At 36.5% G+C, this 21,214-nt stretch overlaps 1 protein-coding gene across 1 annotated transcript in view; it reads left to right on the plus strand.

The window, feature by feature from the left end:
• LAMA2 (laminin subunit alpha 2) overlaps window positions 1-21,214 on the plus strand; it is a 617,443-nt gene that overhangs the window by 522,284 nt on the left and 73,945 nt on the right. The window contains exons 41-45 of the mRNA XM_034990595.1: window positions 1,732-1,834; window positions 10,150-10,266; window positions 12,123-12,305; window positions 13,862-13,867; window positions 17,008-17,162. Coding sequence (XP_034846486.1) covers window positions 1,732-1,834; window positions 10,150-10,266; window positions 12,123-12,305; window positions 13,862-13,867; window positions 17,008-17,162 — 564 coding nt within the window. The remainder of the gene's footprint in view (window positions 1-1,731; window positions 1,835-10,149; window positions 10,267-12,122; window positions 12,306-13,861; window positions 13,868-17,007; window positions 17,163-21,214) is intronic.

Consider the following 21,214-nt stretch of genomic DNA (forward strand, 5'->3'; position numbering starts at 1 on the left):
CTCCCTTCCTCCCTTCCTCCCTTCCTCCCTTCCTCCCTTCCTCCCTTTCCCATCTTTGCCTAATTTCATCTAGTACTCTGAGTGACCCATATCATCAGGGTGACTCAAGATCATCAATACCAACATTAGTTATTTTACTACAATGATATTAGCATCTACTGAAACCTACTTTATCCCTATCCAAATTGATTTGGACTCCTGAGTTTTAAATTTCTTTCTCTACTTGATTGCTTCTCCTTCCTCATTGTCAGACAGATTGTCAGCTATCACTTCTGCTGCTTTCACGTGCCTCTTTAGAGAATCTTCATCCTTCTTTCTTTGTAATTTCCTTCCTCTCATCTGTTTTGATCCAGAAAACTTATAACCAAGGGAGTAAGAATGGCATGTAAATTTGGAACAGATGTAGAACCTGAGTAGCTAACTAAGGCTTATTTTTTTTTTTAAGTAAGGTACACTGGATTTGTGCCGCTTATACCGATGCTCTTTCCCCTTTTTTTTTTTTTTGAGATAAATGACACTATGTGATGTTAGTGTATCTAATTTCCAAGGGAAACTGTAGGACTAAAAATTTCTGTATTCTCAGTTGAAGAAACTGTCCATTTTCCATAGAATAATTTTCTGGATTTGTCAGCTCTTTTTGCAAGTGCTAGCTACATATGCATAATGTCCCTTTTTATTTATGTAGATGTATCCAATATGTCCTTTTGTAGATATCTTAGTATTACATCATCAATCTGTTCTGTGAACAGTAGAGCTGTTAGTATAAGACCTGAAAATAAATTTTACCACAATAGTCACAAATTCTATGATCTTTCCTAGTTAATGCTCAAATAATGTGACTGGTTTAAAAAAAAAAAAGTGACAGAGGCATTGCTGGTATCATTTGGAGTGTTATGTCTGGGATAACCTGAATTCAGCTTTATAACTTCAACAGTAAGTTTAGCATTCTCTGGCTCTTCTTGCACCTGAAATACTTTTCCAATTTAAACTTGACACTAAGATCCTGTTTAATTTATCTCTTGGTATAAATGTATTGCGTGATGATTGCTGAGGAGCAAATACTAGACATTAAGTTAAATGATCCCATTCCCATATCATTCTTCTATCTTTGTGTCATCTTTTTTAATCCAAGCCTCAACAAATACATCTTTGCTAGGAGGTGACTGTAGCTCAGAGATTGTTATTTAGAAGATTTTGTTTTGCTGTAGTGCTTGGAGACGTGTTTTCAAAAGGAGCGGTGTTTTTCCTCATTTGAAGGGGATAGGAATTGCTCCCCCACTTATCACACAACTCAAGTAAAATGTGCTTAGGGATAAAGTCAGTAGATGTGTTCAGTCCTTAATTTGCTCAACAATTCTATAGCATTCAATACTGACCAATTATGTCCTTGCAACACTGCCAACCATCATGCTTTGAGTCACTTCTGCATCTCTTGGTTTCTATAATATCATGCTCTCCTGGTTTCTCTTTGCCCTCTAGAATCTCAGTTATCTTGCCAGTGCCTACCCCTTAAATGTTAAGATTCCTAAGGTTTCTGTTCTAGTTGTTCTCCTCTCCCAACAAACAGTCTCCTGACTTTAATCGCCAGTATGTGCTGATAATTTATAATTACATGTCTGTAGCCCAGAATGCTTTCCTGAAAGTAAGCTCTGTACACCAGCTGCCCGCCAGATATGTCTACTCCATAATTCTGTGGGTTTTGATATGTGACACTTCTTCTTCTGTCCACAGGCAACAGGTCCTCAGGGTTTACTAAAGGAAGGTGCCAAAGGCTCTCTTCAGAAAAGCCTTGGGATTCTTAATGAAGCCAAGAAGTTAGCAAATGCCGTAAAAGGTTAGTGTGACCTCTCTTTGTTATTATTTGCAGGCTAATTGTAGTTCTATTTGGTAGGATATTTTATTACACTATTGGAAAAGTGGAATTGTTTCACTAGAGTTTTTATGATGGTTTTTATTATTGGGATTTAATGCAAGTAAACTATTTCACCAGTTTTATGACATTTTGTCATCACATCTCATTTTGCATTGGGTAATATTTCATAATTTTCAGACCTAATTTATATAACATCATTTCACTTATATCTAAAGTACAGTGACTTTTAAAGTATAACAAGTTTTTAAGAGTACCAAACCCCACTTGTTTTGGCTTCAGAAATGACAGTCACAAAGGAATGAGTTAGGCAGATATAGTATAAATGTCCTTATGAAATTTTCAATTTGTTAGTGGTCACATTTCCTGAAAAGTTTTCACACTTTTTAAATACATTTTTTCTTGTATTTTCTTCCTAATTCAATCATCAAAGTGCATAAAATATCTACTCTAATCCATTAGGGGTTTTACATTAAAAATGTATTACTCAATATAGCTGCTCTCTAGGTAAGCTATTATATTTATTATTTCATTCAAATATCTCCTGTTTCTCTCTGCAGCCTCATTCCTTGCCATTTTCTGGCTTGCATCCATCTCCCCAACTTCCTGAAATATTCATGGTCCTTCCAAAACATACTACTATTCCAAGCCTCCGTATTTCAGAGTGTTAATCCTTCCTTTTGGAATGCCTCTCCATCTTTCATTCTTTTTCGTATAATTACCTTTTACCAGACCTTCAAGATGAAGCTCAGATGTCATCTTCCCCAGGAACCTCGACACCCCATCTGAACCACATGCCCCTTCTCACTGCGTACCTTTCTCACAGACTTGTCAAACTGCAACCATGTACTTCGAGTCCATCTTCTTGAGGACGGACATGGGGTCTTCTTTTTAGCATTGTTTTTCTAGTGTATAATATCACAGGGACTAGTCAAATCAGGAAATAAGCATATTTTTGAGAAGAACAGAATGGTATTGGTCTTTACTAACCTTAGAAAGAGAAGAGGTTTTATAAGCATTTATATTTGTCATGCTTTAACTAATTGTCCGTGGTCTCTAATAGAGGCTGATAGGAGATTACAACTTCTGGTGTCCGTGTGATGGTATTTTGATAGCAAAATGTTTGGACTGTGTGTCACAGGTGAAAAAAAAAAAACAAACCTGTATACATGATTTTGTGCAGGAGCTTGCTCTCATTCTAACCTGAAGAATAACTATAGAGTCAAAACCTATTTTCCTCTTGGGCAAGTTGAGTTGATCTCATTACTTTGTGGCCACTCCTTCCCATCCAGTGCCTTTGTCCAGTGCTAGGAAGGCTTAAGGTGAGGTGAGTGAGGTTAGGTCATGCAAGTGTAGGGTCAGGTCCTGTATTATTTAAAAGTTTAATATTTTGTTCATCATTGATCTTTTTTGAATCCATTTTAATCTTTTTAAATACTGCATTAAAATATTTTTGGTTACTGAGTGTTTTGGTGTCCCTTTAAATTTTATACCTGAGGTGAATGCCTGAGTCACCTCCCCTCACTCCCTGCTCTGCCCTCACCTCTATTTCCCCCAAAATACTGGCATTATAAAAAGAAAGAAAGAATTCCATTTTCAGAGATTTTTTTTTTACAAGAAAAAAAGAAATCTGAAGACAAGGCGGTAGAAAGGGTTAGGAGACAGAAATGTTCATTAGTTTACATGTCTTTTTTTGAACTTCAGGTAGTACATTATTTAAAGTAATGAAAACCCACAAACTACTCAAGTAATAATTTCTCCAAAAATCCAAGCCAAGGCTCTGACGGAGATGGGAATGTTTTCTTGCTACATTATGACATTCCCCTGATTTGTGGCCAATTACACAAGTAATAAAATGGCTGTTAATCAGGGAAATGCCATATATTACCACCAGGAACTGCTGAAATAGGCCCCACAGAGCAAAACTCTTGACAGCAGCTATTAAAATAGAGATTTAGTCATTTCCTTTCTCTGGTGCCTGGAGTTAGAAGGAATAAAAATGGTGAGGCCAGTCTGCCCTCCATATGTCTAATTTGTTACTTGGTTCAATTCCGTATAATCCGGTGAGTTCATGCTTTAGTCACGAATGACTTAGTGCTGCCCCCTGCCATTTTTGTGCTGTCCTTGCCTTGAGGGAGTCTGAACTTGCCAGGAGCAATTTGTTTTGCGTTTTAATTTTTGAATATACATTTGTTAAAAGTCAATTTGCCCTCGTACGCATTTGAAATTTGAAACCAGTCTACACTGCACTGGTTGAATGTCTACGGAGGTAAAAATCATGCCCTTAATAGATACGGAACTTGGGACAAATTGATGATCGAGAGAGCTAGAAGATGAATTAATACCAGCAGGTGAATTAATGCTCCTTTGCAGATTGACAAGTGAGTTTGTCAATCAAATGGCCAGTTGAGGTTCTCAGAGAATGTGTACAAGGCAAGGAATGAAGCAGAGGATGGTATATTAGAAGCCTGGGAATACTAAGACTTTACAATTATATACTTTATCTTATACAGAGTAACTTCTCAATATTATTTACTTCTTAATTTATCCCTAATTTTTGTCTTTGCCCAAGTAAGTGAAATCATTCAATTACTAAGGAGCAAAGAGATGACATTTCTGTAAACTGGATGACACTCCTATGAAATAAAAAGATCAATTCCCAAGCCCCAAAATACTGACTCAGTAAACTGCATGACACATGGTACTGTCCAGCACAAAGAACAGTACCAAAATTATTCCACACATTATCTTTTATCAAATTAATCAATGCTTTTCTTCTATATTATGATCCTCCGAACACTCAGGCTTTCAGTCTAGACAAGTGTATCAGAAAGGTCCTGCCTTCATGAATGTAATACAGTTTCATTGACTAACCTGGTGAGATTCTGTTATTATTTTAGATTAGAAAAAAAAGAATAAACAGGAATACTGTAGGATTTAAATTTTGTCCAAAGCCTTCTTTTATTCTTAAAGATATACTCCTTTTGACTTCACTTACTACCATTTGCCAGAATCAGTTTTTCTGACGATAGACATGTGAAGGACAAACAAAATCTGTTCCATGGACAAAAAACAACATTGGACTAAATGGATGAAATCAAGCTTGGATCCCCTAGCTGACCGTAGTGTGGAGAAAAATGCCGTCTTTTCCCAGAGATATTGCCGCTTCCTCATACAGGGCTGTAGTTCCTCCTTTGGAGTGTGAATAAAGAAAATCAAGATAATAAAGCCAGGTTGGCGTCGGTTGAGGAGTTAAAATGAAAAGTAACAAAGTAGTGGCAGACATGGAAAGGGAGAACCTATTGGGCCAGACAGTACTTGTCTGGTTCTTCTCAAGTGCTTTTAGAATACCTTGCTGGCCAGAACACAATGAGCCTGCAGGCCCACAGTTGGGCTTCAGAGCTTGTCCTAGCGGAACTGTAAGTGGGTTTCAATGTCTGGCCATTTTGGTTTCTTGTTACGCTTGCTGAAGAGAGGATTCGCCTCACCTCTATTCTGGTTTCTTTTTTTTTTTTTTTTTAAAGATTTTATTTATTTATTTGACAGAGAGAACGAGAGAGCACAAGCAGGGGGAACAGTAGAGGGAGAGGGAGAAGCAGGCTCCATGCCAAGCAGGGAGCCCCATGCGGGGCTCGATCCCAGGACCCTGAGATCATGACCTGAGCCGAAGGCAGACACTCAACCATCTGAGCCACCAAGGTGCCCCTCTATTCTGGTTTCTTAAGTCTTTGAAGATCCTGCCACAACACAAGCCCCCCTTCCCTCCTCTCCTTAGACTTTTCACTATGAGCCTCTCTCTAGCGGGAGGAAGAGCACATTCAGTGGCAGCCGACGGTTACTGAGGGCCGGTCAAGCACTGTGCCCATGATGAACAAGACTGAATTTGGCCCTTTGAGAGCAGGACAAGGTTTCTCCGTAACATGCCTCCCTATAAACCTACCGACCGAGCGATCTCAGAGGTCCCCATGCGTGGTCACTCTAGTGCACTCTGGGCAGAAGAGGCAGTCAGAGACAGGACACATCTCAAACTTGTGACAGCAACTGGAGAAAGGGAAGCGTGGGAGTAAAGTCATGAAAGAGGGCTAGAAATACAAAAAAGTGGCAAAACTGGGCATAGCGACCTCATCGAGTCAATTGACAGGAGGCTGGGGACAGGACTCCGGTTCTCACTTTCACCTGGCTTCCTTCCTTATGCAGCTGTCCTTCCTTCTGCAAGGCCCCAGGTTCCTGCCCTGGGTCGTGGGGTTGACTTAAGGGACAGACTCTTTGGAAATTTTAAGATTTAGAAATATTAAGCAGGCAAAGGACTAGATAGGTGAGTGAAAAATTATAGTAAAGTGACTTGAGGGAAACTGTACCTCTTATGTTCTTAAAATATCCAAAGATGATAATACATAGTATAATACAATAAAATTGAAAATTGTGTAAAGCAATCACATTTTATGTAATTTGGTAAATTTGGCCACCTCTCATATGTAAAACAAAATCATTTGAAGAAACACCAACAATCTGAATGCACCCCATTTGTATAGTGGGACCAACACTTTAGGCCACATTAGTCTGTCTCCAAAGCTGATGCTTTTACCTGCTGCTGGGCAAAAACACTGGGCTTCCGCCATAGTCCAGAAGGTGGCACAGTGACATTCATGATCCTAACAAATGCTTGATCAATGAATAAGTGGATGAATACTCAAGTGTAGCCAAAATCTCTCATTATCAGGAAGGTCACAATCAAGATATTTTACGTGACCTCATGCCGATCCCTTGCCTATTTCAAACATTCTGCTTCAGAACTACACAGAGAAACGCTGCAGAGATTAACCTGTTCTCTTAACCAACTGAGCCACCCAGGCGCCCCTAGATGAGTTTCAATAGTCAAAGAGAACATTTCAGTAAAATCTATAAAAAGCATTCTTATATTTAGTTGAAACCTGTTTTAACATCATTGAAAACTGGTAAATACACCAGGGCAATCATCAAGCCAATGTGAATTAATTATCATTTACTGCCAGTCATGAATCCAGTACTTTCTCATACACATCCACAGATTTATTTCTCATATCAGTCATATGAAGGAAGGCGCTATCCTCGTTTTATACACATAGAAAGGGAAAAAAGAAATGGCATTTGAACCCACCTCATCTTCCACTTCTCAGTCATTGCACCGCACCGCATTTTTAATGACAAGAATTTTGTACAAGAAGACATTATTGATGATGAAAGAAGTAACATAACAGCTTTGAGATATTACATAACATAGCTCAAAGTTATCAGTTCTAATTTAACTAAACTGTCATTCATATTCAGCCCGGCATCAGGAACATGGTAAATGAGTAAATGTGTACTCTGAGTGGCAGTGACTTACAAATTTGGTGAGTTTCATTTTGAATATGTCTACCCTGTACAGTCAGTCAGTGGACAGGCAACAGAAGGAACCGATATCACCAGGAAGGTTCACAGTCGACCCTTACCGCTCTGCTGCTTTCTCTCACTGTATGAGCTCTGTGCCTGCCAAACCCACTGACATTTGTGTTCTAATGTGTGAGGACAGGATGGGAAAGGGAGAACCAAAGTGGAAAAAGCATGTGTGTGTAGCCTTTGAGGTTTGGTGGTTGTGATATCTAGAGAGAAGATAAAGAGAAGGTCTTAACTACAGCTACGGGGTATGAGAGCTGAAGAAGTGAGAGGAAATCCTATAAAATATCGCTATGAATTATAAATCGGATCCTTCTCTTGTTCTCCAAAATTTACAACTAAAGGATCAGGTTGGATGTTCTTTAACTATTAATAGTTCTGTTTCTTTGGTCATGTTACAGTTCAAACTAGGTCAAATGCAATCTTCCTTATATGTCAGCTATAGATAAACTGCGCCTCATATCTCTTTTCATTTAAAGCCAACCTTGGAGGGCTTCTTTTCCGAGATTTTCATTGCTGTGGTTTTGCAGGTTTTCCATTTTGAAATCTGCAGTACTTTTCTGTACACAGCTTCTACCCATCTAATTCTGTTGACAAAGCTATAAAGTGTTTAGATTTGGTTTTAAGGAATTCCAGAAACTACTTCAGAAAAAATGATCAGAGTGTAGGAGAGGATCCATCAAGAAGGAATCTGAATCAAATAGGTGAAACATAGAAATCAGAATGGGGTCAGAATATTCACATTCTGACCTCCGAGTACAGAAAGCAGAGGATCAAAATTACTGCTTTGGAACTTGAGAAATAGCAGCAACAATGTTCTTCGGATCAATCTCTCTTCTGAATAATTAGCCTGACTGTTCAGCCAGTATTTGCTATTCGAATGCATAAAATAGTATAAACCAAGTGATGCCCTTGAAATTAATGGTTCTTTCACTGTACGTGAAGATCTTGCTTGCCAGAACATTTTGAGTGCTTCATTATTTAAAAAATCAAATCCAATCAAGAAGCTAAGAAATAAAATTTGTACTGTTCCATTTCCTTAATTGATGAAGACTTCCAAGGTAATATCAAAAGAACAGCCCTTTATTCTCAAGGAATTCATATGGCGATCACAGTCATAATCAGACCAGCTTTCTCTCTGAAAGTAGACTTTCAATAACCTATCCAAAGATTTTATTTTAGTACAAACAGTGAAAATAACAGAAGTATTAAAACAAAGATGAATCATGATTGACAGAAGAAAAAATCTAATTACTTAGAAAGTATATTTTGAGGTACTGGAATTGAAAATAATAACATCTTAGTGACTGAAATGGACATATTGATGTTTTCGAACCATGCTTCACTAGGATATTTTATGCTTTGTTTTTCAGTGATGTCAGGTCTTTGGCTTGGAACTTAAAGGCAGACGTGTTAAACTGTAGTATGTCCTTGCATTACTGTTGTATAACAGTGGTTTAATCTGTCTGCCTATAAAAGCCTTATGTGAAATGAAGTGGCTCATTAATTAATATGTTCAATCCTCTTTTTCACAGCCAGAGTACTGATAGTTAAGAATCCTTCATCTTCCTTTCCCTTTGCTCTTCTCCCCGGATGAAGGCCAGTAAAGGGCAGGGATCCTTCTCTAGCTGACAGGGGCCCGCTCAGTTCCCCTGAGAAGTCAGGTCTGCTGCCTATACGAGGGATCTGCATACAAGCAATACATACAAGCAAAACATACAAGTAATTGAGGACTCTGCCTTTTATTTACATTTTGCGTTTCTGTAGAGCTAATTTAAACGATCAGCCTGCATCTCCCCAGGAAACAAATATTATGGCAAAATAAACTATGTAAAATATTTTTTAAATAAATGATCTGCTTTATCCAGTCAGGAAAGGTGAAAAGTATTATAGGAAGCACAGAGTTTTATATCGTTCATTTATTGAATTCCACTTGTCACTAATAAATAGTGTTTAAAAAAAAAAAAGGCAGATTTGGTCTTAAGATACATTTGCAGTTTGATGTGTACCTAAGCAAAATTTCTAAACTTCTTTCTTCTATCAGCAGATTGGATCTTTGTTTTCTTTCCCCTAAAAGATTTTATAATTTTTACCCTTTATATTGTTACACTCAAACTCTGAAGCTCTCAGTTGCTATTATACAAACTAAACCAAAGTTTGGGCAATGTTAAAAACTAGTGGAAAGAAGTTGAAAAATTTACACTTATAATATTAAATTATCCCCAGTAAGTGATTTTTTTTAATGTTAAAGAAATCATGCTAAGGTAGCAAGAAAAAAAACCTCTAAAAAGCCTATTTGAGAGCAATTTGTAAAATATTATTTTCTCTATTTAACAAAAATACCAGTTTATCAGAAATGCACTAGAAGTTGTTTTTTCATTCATTTTCAACTATGTATTAATGCGGTATTTACTGAAGTTGGGAGATTCTACTTAATAATCATATCTATTTGAGATTTTTAAAAACTAATCCAGTGATCCATTTTCGTGATGAAATTTTTAAAATAAGTAACACTAATGGGAATAATGGCGAGAGGGCATCATTACAAATGCAATAAGCGATTGATTCTTTTGCAGTTTTTTTCTCAATAGAAAACCCTCAAATTAAGTCAGATAAAGATCAGATACCGAGCAGAAAACATAGCTGTTGAACCTGTTGCAGAGTGAAATGGTCATTTCATAAACACCTATTTTATATTATGATCTGAAATGTATTTATTGATAGATGCCAATAAATTAAAGGAATTAAATTCTCCTGCCTTTTATAAACCTTATGTTAATCTGAAATTACATATCCATATCAGAGATGTGTAAACTCAGAGATGATTAAAATTGTTTCATTCTTTTTTTGTTTTCCATTCACAGAAAATGATGACTATCTGAATGGCTTAGTAACCAGATTAGAAAATGCAGATGTTAGAAACGAGGATCTCCTGAGAGCTTTGAATGACACTTTGGGGAAGCTGTCTGCCATTCCAAATGGTAAGCATTTGAGACACTGCAAACTGTGTCAGTTGACCTGAACTATTAAAGAATGTTCTAACGTTTACCATCTTTTCTGACATTACACTTGGACCGTTGTCAGAAAATTAGATATTGGTTTTCTTACTTATGAATTTTTCTTTGTGAGAATGAGAAACTAAGCCATACTTTACCCTGTGATATTTCTTATGCTTTGTTACCCTAGCTGATATCCATTAGTATATGTTGCAAAAAGGAAAATATAGCCATCTTATTATTATACTGTTCTTCCATGTGTCAGCCCATAAAATCTTTCTAATAAGATTATTAGAAATGATATTGTTTGTAATCTCATGTTAATGGGAAAATATGAAATCACATGGGTACTGTTCTCTAAAATGTTCTGCTACAAAGTCACAGGTGATTATAATACCTACATGACAGATGAGAGCCTTTCCCCACATCATTCTTTACTTCTTTTTTTTTTTTTGAGTATAGTTGATACACAATGTTACATTATTTTCAAGTGTTCAACATAGTGATTCAATGAGTCTATAGGTTATGCTATACTCAGAAGTGTAGCTCCCATCTGTCCTGATACAACATGATTACAGAATCATTGGCTATATTCCTTATGCTGTGTATTTATTTCTATGACATATTCATTCCATAACTGGAAGCCTGTATCTCCCGACCCCCTTCACCCATCCTGCCCCTCCCCCCAACAGCCCTCCCCTCTGGCAACAGTCAGCACATCTTTCTTGGCAAAGTTCAGTTCCTTAAGTGTTTCAGCTTCGAAAACATTAATGTCTGAACCGTGTCTGTAATATCTTCCTACCTATTATAAGTACTTGAAGTTATTGTTTGGTATTAGTTCCTGAAAGCACTATCCTTTATATTTTAATAATGTGATACAATAATAACAAAGTCTGCTAATGTTTATTGAGTGCTTACTCAATATGCTTGTTAAGTGTGTGTAATCCTCACAGTAATCCTACAAAATTAATAGTGTTATACCCACTTTACAGGGGACAAACTGAGAAACAGTATCATGCTAAGGGAAATAAATCAGAGAAAGACAAATCCCATATGATTTCACTCATATGTGGAATTTAAGAAATGAAACAGAATGAAACAATGAAACATTGTTAAAAGTGGCGTGTATGAGATTTGAACCCCACAGTTTAACTTTGGAGTCCGTGGCCTTAACGAGTCATCTACACATACTAGTAGGCATCTATATGTTCAGTATATGTTTTTTATACAAATTATGATCAGGGGAACTAATGCATACATTTATAAAACACAGGAAATAGTAATGATTTTTACTCTTTTTCAACATTAAAAAAAAAAAAAACTAACCATCCAGGATTGCTTGTCATCTCCTTCAATAGTAAGGGCGTACATAGAAAGTTTCCAATGCTGAAAACAAATATAAGTACATAAACACAAGGTCTAAAATACCTGAGAGAGTCTCTCCATCTTTAAGTTGAAGTACATTCATTCATCATTCCCCCTTCGGAATGTGCAGATTAAATCTTAAACCTAGTTTTGATGAAACTATGACTTGTGGATAAATTTCTCTCCGTAATATGTTCGGCAGCAAATCACAATATACCCTTATACAATGAACATTTAGAATAATCACTTTGCTATCTTAAGAGCTAATCAGGTATTCATAGCAAAGGTCCCTGAGAAAATTTAATTTAGCTAAAAATTTACTTCATTTGCTCCAACCAAATGAGGCAGAGTTCAGCCTTTCCCTTTGTGCCTGTGCCCCTGAGGTGGGCTGGCTGCAGCCTCCCTTTGACAGGCATGGTGCGAGCCCCTAACTCTAGACCCTTTGCTTCGTCCCTCACACGCTCTCCTGCCAACAGACACAGCCGCTAAACTGCAAGTCGTTAAGGACAAAGCAAGACAAGCCAATGACACAGCAAAAGATGTACTGGCACAGATTAAAGATCTCCACCAGAACCTTGATGGCCTGAAGAAAAATTACAATCAACTAGCAGACAGCGTAGCCAAAACAAATGCTGTGGTAAAAGATCCTTCGAAGAACAGTAAGATCTCCTTTTTCCTTTGATTATGTCATGTGTTTCTTCACACTATAAAAGGACCCTAGACTCCTAACTTGTAGAGGTGGAGGAGACCCCACAGCGATGTTTGCTCTCCTCATACACTGGGCTCAGGAATTGAGTGGCTAGAATCCAAGTCCCCAGGCTCTGCACTAGTGCTTTCACTTTTTGTCCAGTCAAGAGGGTATTCGGAATTATCAAAATCTGCATGATTTTTGATATAGGGATGCCAAATACTTTTTTAATCCTTCAGGGTAATTGAAAATACAGTTGTACTTGGGGAATTACATCATCTGAGTTGGTGAAGTTCTATGGAACATAGAGGTCAAGGAGCATACTTACCAGCAGGCCTGTTAGAACAGGATATTAAAATGGTATCAACCTGAAATGCATTAAAATTCAAAAATATTAATATTTTATTATTTAAATGTACATAAATTATTTAACTATTTTCAGGAAGTTAAAGTATCTAGTTTGTCAATATTTCTTCACAACTTTTATGTATTACATTAAATTATAGCAAGTTAATAAGGATTTACTGAGAAAATATGGTAGAACTTAATATAATGATAATTTAAATTATAAACTGTAGTCAATAAACATTATGATTTTTTATAGTCTTTTTTCCATTCTTTGAAGTGATGCAACATTGTCTTAGTATGTGATTTCACCAAAGGAGAGACTTGATTTTTTTTGTACTTGTCACTCTGAAGAGACTAGCCCTCTATTTATATACCAACATTTCCATTGGGTATCCAAATGTTGGTAGCGTGTAATAACAAAAACACTGTTATAGACGTTAGGTGTTCTATAATTCAGGTGCTGATTTTTCAGCACCATTGCCTCAAATCAAATGCTAATGATGCTACAAAATAGTAAATGCTACTACCGTGATTCCTTAAAGAGCAAGGAAGAGTGCAAACATATATAACGTGGATTTCAGAGCTAGGGAGGATTTATAATTTGCTATTTCTTAAAAAAAGAAAAAGAGGCCATACAATCATTTTTTTCATTTTTTCTTATATAAGCCCAGAGATAGCTGCTCTCTGTAGTTCAAAGATTCCATCTGAATAAATGGTACCAATGCATGCCAGATCACAATATCTCCCTCCCCACAAGTGAAAATAAGTTTTAAAGTCATTCTCTTATTTTATAATTGAAGATATTATTTCATTCAATTTCAGATTGATTCTCAACTGACAGTGGCCTCTGCATAATATTTATCTCTAACTTTTTGATCCTACCCTCTATCTAGAGATAGTTACCTGTAATATTAATTCAACTGGGTCTGTTTTCTATCTTATTGGAACATCATAATAAAGTTTCTTTCAATATGAACAATAGCCTGCTAACTGACATGTGTTCGTGGATTTTTATTTGATCACACTTGTTTGACTTAAAATAAGGTGCATTTGTAATTAGTACCTGTTGTGAAAAGTACCATTTTTTTGATAATCACTGCTTTATAAAATCTATAAAAATATTTCCTCATGAATTTTCTAATTTCTTTTTGTTTTGCTTCCATATGAAATTACCTGAAGAAATCAGTATGTATATGCTTACTTGCATACTTTTCAGTAACTTTTGCTTGACTTCCTATTGCAAATGCTTCAGCTTTGCATGTTACCATGTTTTGGTATTGCTTTAACCTTATATAGCTATTCTTTCCAGTGTCACAGTATTAATATTAGATATATTTAAAAAAGACATCTGTTTTTACAAAAAGTTAGCATGTGGATGTATTTGATATAAAATGCTTTCAATTGTATTATAGAAATTAGTGAAATACCTGTATGATACCAACAGAAAAGTAGAAAACAGAATTCTTCCACAGATTGAACTAAATTGTAATTCGTCCAATAAGACAGATTCAGCCACTGAAGTTCAAACAACTTCTTTGCAGTAGGATTAAAATAGATTAAGTGTTGTTATCATCACTTCTCTCCCCCGATGCTCACTTTCCCCCATCCTTATGAATAATTATTCTCAACTTCTAGAGAATTCTACTTGGAGAAGCACATAATAAAACTAATAAAATTAGATCTTATCAAAATGAGCAATTATTGGGATATATTCTCTCTTAAACATCTCATAGTTTAAATTCAAAGTCAAAAATAAAATTGCAGAATGGAAAATAATAATAGTAAAATCCAACATATCGAAACCTGAAAAATATGACCAAGGCTGTCTTCAGTGGAGAATGGGGGTGATTACATTACTAAAGCAGCACTGAAATAAACAATTTAGGTTATCAACCCTATAAGTTAGACAAAATAAAATTAAGGAAGATGAAAAAAAAATGGTGAATTAGAAGACAGAAAATAATACACTTGATAAATCCAAGAGGTGAATCCTTAGGAGTGTAAAGATAAAACATTTTAAATACTTGGCAGGCTTACTCAAGAATAATAAAGCTCAGATAGGCAAAGTTCTAAAGGAGCTTTAACTAGATATGGCGGGGGGAGCTTTTAACACGTAAGAGAGTACTTGTCAAAACCCTATGCTAATGAATTTTAGAGCCTAAAAGAGATCGATAATTTTCTAGAAAAACATTGAATTATCATAATCTATCTTCAAAAGTGATTTTAAAATGTATACACTCAAATAATTATAGAAGAAAGTCACAAATTTTTAAAAAGTACTATATAAAAAATTATCAGACTCAATATCACAGAGGTTTTATTTTTAAAACCGTCAAGAAGATAATTTCCAAAAGACTTCAACTGCTCCAGAAGATAGAAGGGGGAAAAAAAATGAGGGAGGTGGGGAACCTTTGGATTTCATTTGGAAACATTTGATAAGAATCTGAGAGCTTTCAAAGGAAAGAATGCATTCTTGGATGAAGCTGAAATAGTCTTTGCTTTATCCTTTTTCTTTTTCCCATGAGTCTAAATTAAATCATTTTTTCTCAATTCCAGAATAATTTATAGAATATCAGGGTAATATTGGGGAATTAAAGGAAGGAAAAAATGGACAAATGGTTTATTAAAAGTATACAAAACAAAGGGGTAACTGTGTCTGTGTTGAATATACAATTATGTAACCAGGGCTTTGACCCCAGTAACCTGCATTTCAGGCTTTGCTCTAGCAACTCTATTACTTAAATTTAATAATAGACTTATGTCCTTTTTAAACATTACTTACAATATTGTTCATATTTATGAGCATGAGTTCAAAATAATTCAAAGCCTAGTTTAAAAATAATAATTTCTGGGGCTCCTGGGTGGGTCAGTCAGTTAAGCAACTGGCTCTTGATTTTGGCTCAGGTCATGATCTCAGGTTCGTGAGATCGAGTCCTGCCTCAGGCTCCTCTCTGTGCATGGAGCCTGCTTAAGAGTCTCTCTCCCTCTCATGCTACCTGTGTGTGTGTGCGTGTGTGTGCCCCCCCCCCCCACTCTCTCTCTCAAAAAATAAAAAAAAAATAAATAAATATGCTTAAAAATTTAAAAATAATCATGTCCTTCCTTTTGAGCACCTTTGATTCATTCCCGAGATTAGTTCTCAGTGGTCCATTGGCCACCAGAGAGCCGATCATTCATAGCTGAGCAGGGCACACAGCCTTGGTCCTTAAGCAGTTTTACTTTTTTATCAGAGTCACAGTGACGGAAAGCAGAGGAATACATGCTCAATCAGATAATGAACGGCAAGGTTTGGTTAAGATGGCTGGCATCCTCGAGATAGAGTCATTGGTTTCCATGTGTCATTTGCCCTCCTGTGAAAAGCACATGCTGAAAGTCTATGGATCCGTGATAACTTTCAATTATTTGGGGGTTAAACCCCTTTTGAAATTGTTGATATTCAACCTTTTTTGGAACCTATAAAAATGGCCATTTAATATGGTTCAACCTAATATAGAGATTAGGATAATCAGTTATTTTTCAAAATGAAAATGAACTGCAGCATAAAAGATTTAAAGTTTAATGTAGTTTAATGTAGGCCTTCAGTCTAAGGGTTGAATGTAGGCCTTCAGTCTAAGGGTTGTTCAACACTGAAATGTTTTCAGAAGACATTTTGATAGCTTCTCTCTTTAAGACGTACAAAGACAGAGCATGAGAAAAAGAAAGAAAACCAATTGGTGTGAGAACCCTGATTTTTTTTTTAAAGATTTTATTTATTTATTTGAGAGAGAGAATGAGAGAGAGCACATGAGACGGGGGAGGGTCAGAGGGAGAAGCAGACTCCCCGCCGAGCAGGGAGCCTGATGCGGGACTCGATCCCGGGACTCCAGGATCATGACCTGAGCCGAAGGCAGTCGCTTAACCAACTGAGCCACCCAGGCGCCCGAGAACCCTGATTTAAATACATTTCTGGCTTGGACAGACGAAGTGACATTTTAAAACACTTTCATTTCCTAGATTCTGTGACTAAAATTCTATAAAGGTTAGCTTTTGGGCTGAAGCTAGAAATTAATCGTCGAATTGAGGTCATCGTATTCTCTACCTTCAACGCTAACTTCCACCTTGATCACAAAGCCAGATGTTGGTCCTCTATCTCTAACACCTCCTGCTTTGGCCGGCCTGAGTCCCAGCTGAAATATTCCCATTTGCCACCACACACTGTGCTTCTGCAGTCATCACCCTGCTTTATCATGTGAATAAGATGAAATCCTTCCAATTATTTAATGAAGCCTACTACTGTTTTCATTTCTGTGTGTATGTGTGGTAAGCGCTCATCTTGTCTGATGCAGTTGCAGATGCCAATGCCACTGTGAAAAATCTAGAACAAGAAGCTGATCGTCTGATAGATAGACTCAAACCCATCAAGGAACTTGAGGATAACCTAAAGAAAAACATCTCTGAGATAAAGGAACTGATAAACCAAGCCCGGAAACAGGCTAATTCTGTAAGGTCTTTTTATTTTCAGTGTCAGTAATTGATTGTCATTTTGGGTATTATTCCCAGAGGGAATGCCTTCCCCCAGTGTATGCTGTTGACTAATCACTGGTCATTTTCCTTTAACCTGAAGCAATTTTAGGGGGAGGGGAGGAAAAAAGTTTAGATTTTTTTTCCATAAATTTCAAAAGACATCTCATAGGAAGAATAATCACCATTTATTGTTATAGAAATGGGAATTTTGATATATTTCAACATTGTTTGAATAGAGTAGCACAAAGAGCAAGATGGAAATCTTACTATTGTATGTTTAAAAGGCATGGATGCTTTTGATGAAAGCAAAAAAGGCCAACCGGTAGGGTTGTATCAGCAATGAATGAACAAGGTTATATAGAGTAACAGCAATGAACAACCATTATTTTCTATATTTTTTGTCTGAGTACTACAACAATACAAATTATTTTGGTTACAATTTCTGCAGGGTTTTTTGTTTTTTGTTAATACCTCACTTATATCAAAATTTAGCTCTTTATTAACCCAATTAGAAAACTCTTAGGAGAGAAGAACTTTCTAGAAGATAGTAACCTGGTGAACCAGGGTAGAATTGCTAAGTGCCAATGTGAAACTTTATCTAGACTAGCAAATTCATTCCATGGTGACTTTAGAAATAGAAAAAAAAAAATAACAGTTTATGTTGTCAGGTTTAAACGCAAATCTTTTTAGATCTCCAAGTTTTCCATCTCAAAAGTTCCATTTTCTGAACAACTTTGAAACTAGAATGACCAGAAATGCCCTTTCTTAATCCATCAACTTATAATTTTTTGAGTAGTGGCCAAGAATATAATGCCCAAAGAGCAGTATATCATTTCTCCTCCTTATACATAGATGATACCTCTAAACAAGGTTAAGACAATAAGTTCAAGGTGCACTTTAAAAAGGAATTCATGCCTGACTAAGGAGAAATTTAGAAAATGATAAAAAAATTAGTCAAGATGATGTACATAAGCTCACAGTGGAAGAGGCAGATAGGGTTGAGAACATCAAGATGATGTACATAAGGTCAAAGTAAAGAAGCAGATAGGGTTGAGAACACATATATTGAGTTACAATCTGAAAACCATGTGGGCAGTATGATGACATAAGATTATTGTATACGTGAAGCACAAAGTGAAAAGAAGTAGATGTTAGTTCAAGGTTTGGGGTTTTAGCTAAGATTTAGCCCATGTAGAAAAAGCATCTCCTATATTCAAGGCAACTTCTACTTATATAGTTTGTAACACCATAGAAGAAATAAGACATGTACATAAATAACTCTAAGGTAATGCCAAATAGTGTGCTACATTGCATGAGCAATGGGAAGTGCTATAAAGTTCTGAAAGAAAAGATCCCTTCTAATAGGGGCCAGAAGATTTCCCAAAGACGAGAATTTGAGCTAGGCCTTGAGTGAGGTAGTGCTGGATTTGGATGGGGAGAGTAAAGAAGGAGAGCATTCTGAGAATGAACCAAGGCAGAGAGGAAAGAAAGTTTCAGGATCATTTCAAGAAAGAGTGGTCTAGTTTTCCAGGATTATTGGTCGAGTGAACATTAAACTGGAAAGGTCAATGGAGGCCAGGTCTTGTTAGGCCTTGGATGGCAAAGTAAGCAATTTCGTTTAGCCAGAATTATTCCTGGGATGAATCTTATTGGTAAGGAGAAGCTGAAAGTTCTCAAACATGAAATGTGATATTATCAGAGCTGTGTTTTTTGAATATGAATTTAGAAGTCGTTTGGGGCATAAATGAGAGGAAACTACGAAGAAGACAACTTTAATAAGAGCCCCAACTGTAGCAGGTGGAAGTAGCTAGAGAAAGGGAGAGCTTGAGATACCACTCCTGTCGTTTGCAATATTAATTTTAAAAAGCAATAATAGTAATATTCTCTGGTGAATCACACACTTAGCCATATTTTCTTAGTCATCGTGTGGGGAAATCTGGTCATTTTTATTATTTCTTCTTGTAAAGAAATCTAGAAATATGCCATATATTCATCAGTTGTGAGTGCTGCCTCCTACCCCTCCCCCTGCGCAGGGAAAAAGATAAAATTCTGGCGTGTAAGTATATAAAATTGTCTCAAAATACAAAATGAAAGACAGGTTTAAAGAAATGCTACAAAAAGTAACCATTGCCCATGACTTTCAAGGAAATTTTCAATCATTTTTTGAAATGGAAGTTACAACAAAGTGTCTTATTTTTTATAAGATGTTAGAAATATGTAAGCGAGCCAATTTTTTTTTTCAAGAGAGTTTTGTACTAATTGAAGATGACATTTGCGTGATTTTATAAATGTGTTTGTAACCTGGTATGAGTGCCTATATGTGGCCCTGACACATACTCAATATGACCAAGAAATTAAAGACATTTCTTTTAAAGTAGCTTTCTTTAGTTTGTTGACTCTGAAATTGAGCAGCTGATACTCTTTTTAAACAAATGACCTAGTTACTGGATGTGAGAAATGCAGTGAAAATCCAATAGATATAATAATGGGATCCTCAATAATGTTTAATTGAGTTCATAATGATTCATTGGTAATGTTGTATGAGGAATGCCTTGGAGATACCTAAGGCTTAGTGATTTTTGTTTAGGAGTCTTACAAAGGGCTCACATTAGAAATAACAATAATTGATAAAACCAAACATTCTAAGAGATGTTTGTGTTTCAGAAATTACTCCCTTCTTATGAGAGGGAAATGTTCTAGCAACTTCTTCTGGAGAAATTTATAAATACTATATTTTGATTTACCTGTTTTAATTTGTTTAAGAAGTCTCTACAGTTGGAAATCAAAACACAAGGTATTTTAAAGGAGAGATTAGTAGCTTTGGACTGCTGACCAAGAGTTTGGGCTCCCTGAATTTTTCAGGTACTGAGGGTATATTCAAAACCACAAGCCAGAAAACAGAAAATCCAGAGGGTTTTTCATATAAATGTGTAAGAGTTGAGCAATAGGCTACTTTACAAGATAAGTTGCTGGCATTTAGGGCGTCACAACATCATTTTGTTCAGAGAACCATATTTTTTAGGTATGTAAAGTATGCCAGAAAGTAGATTAATTGTAACTCCTACTGCCATTAAATATCCTTCGTTTTAAAATGGCTACTCTCTTAGCCTTTCAATTCTCAGATAGGATTTCCTCAGTTCAGTTAGGCTTTGGTACTCAGTGCTCTGTCATCTACACTTTGGTAATCCCCTTTTCAACACACCATCATGGAGATCGCTATCATTTCCACCAGGTGTACCCAAGCAAGGACAGAAACCAATCCTGTGATCAAACAGTCATGTATTTTGCCCACATTCAGTCATTTCTTCTCTAAACAGCAAACAAGGAGGATTATTACATTGTATTCTTTTTTTTTTAAGATTTTATTTATTTATTGGAGAGACAGAGAGAGACAGAGATAGCAACAGAGATAGTGAGAGAGAGCACGAGCAGGGAGGAGAGGGAGAAGCAGGCTCCCCGCTGAGCAGGGAGCCCGATGTGGGGCTCGATCCCAGGACTCTGAGATCATGACCTGAGCCGAAGGCAGATGCTTAACCGACTGAGCCACCCAGGCGCCCCACATTGTATTCTTTAAACAAAAAGAAGTTAGTTGTGATTAAATTAGCCATAATATGGCTCGATGGCCAAGCCTATAAAGCATTTGTGAAATAAGGATAAAACAGACCACACACACAATTCCTTTTGATTACTAATCCAGCCCCACTAGGAACTTGGATATGATTTCCTATAGCTCAATCTGCTGCTCAGCTCCACTCATGAATTCCAGTCAGACCTTGACTTCTTCTCTTTGATCATCTTATGATGTCAATGACGCTTATACCCTGCCTCAGATATTGAATTTACTCAGTGCCAGGGTCTTCTCTGATGATGGTTTCGGTTCACTTGCTAACAATTTCTAAAAACTCACCATATCCTGTACCTTTTCCTGAACATTAAAAACATCTGAAGGCTGCATTTCCCCTACCTGCCCTCCACTGTATTATCTTTCTCTGGCTTTGCTCTGTACTTTTTATCTCTAAGCCCTTGGAT

The sequence above is a fragment of the Mirounga leonina genome, unplaced genomic scaffold, assembly GCF_011800145.1.
Source record: "Mirounga leonina isolate KUSES-001 unplaced genomic scaffold, KU_Mleo_1.0 Mir_53, whole genome shotgun sequence".
In the NCBI taxonomy this organism is placed as follows: domain Eukaryota; kingdom Metazoa; phylum Chordata; class Mammalia; order Carnivora; family Phocidae; genus Mirounga; species Mirounga leonina.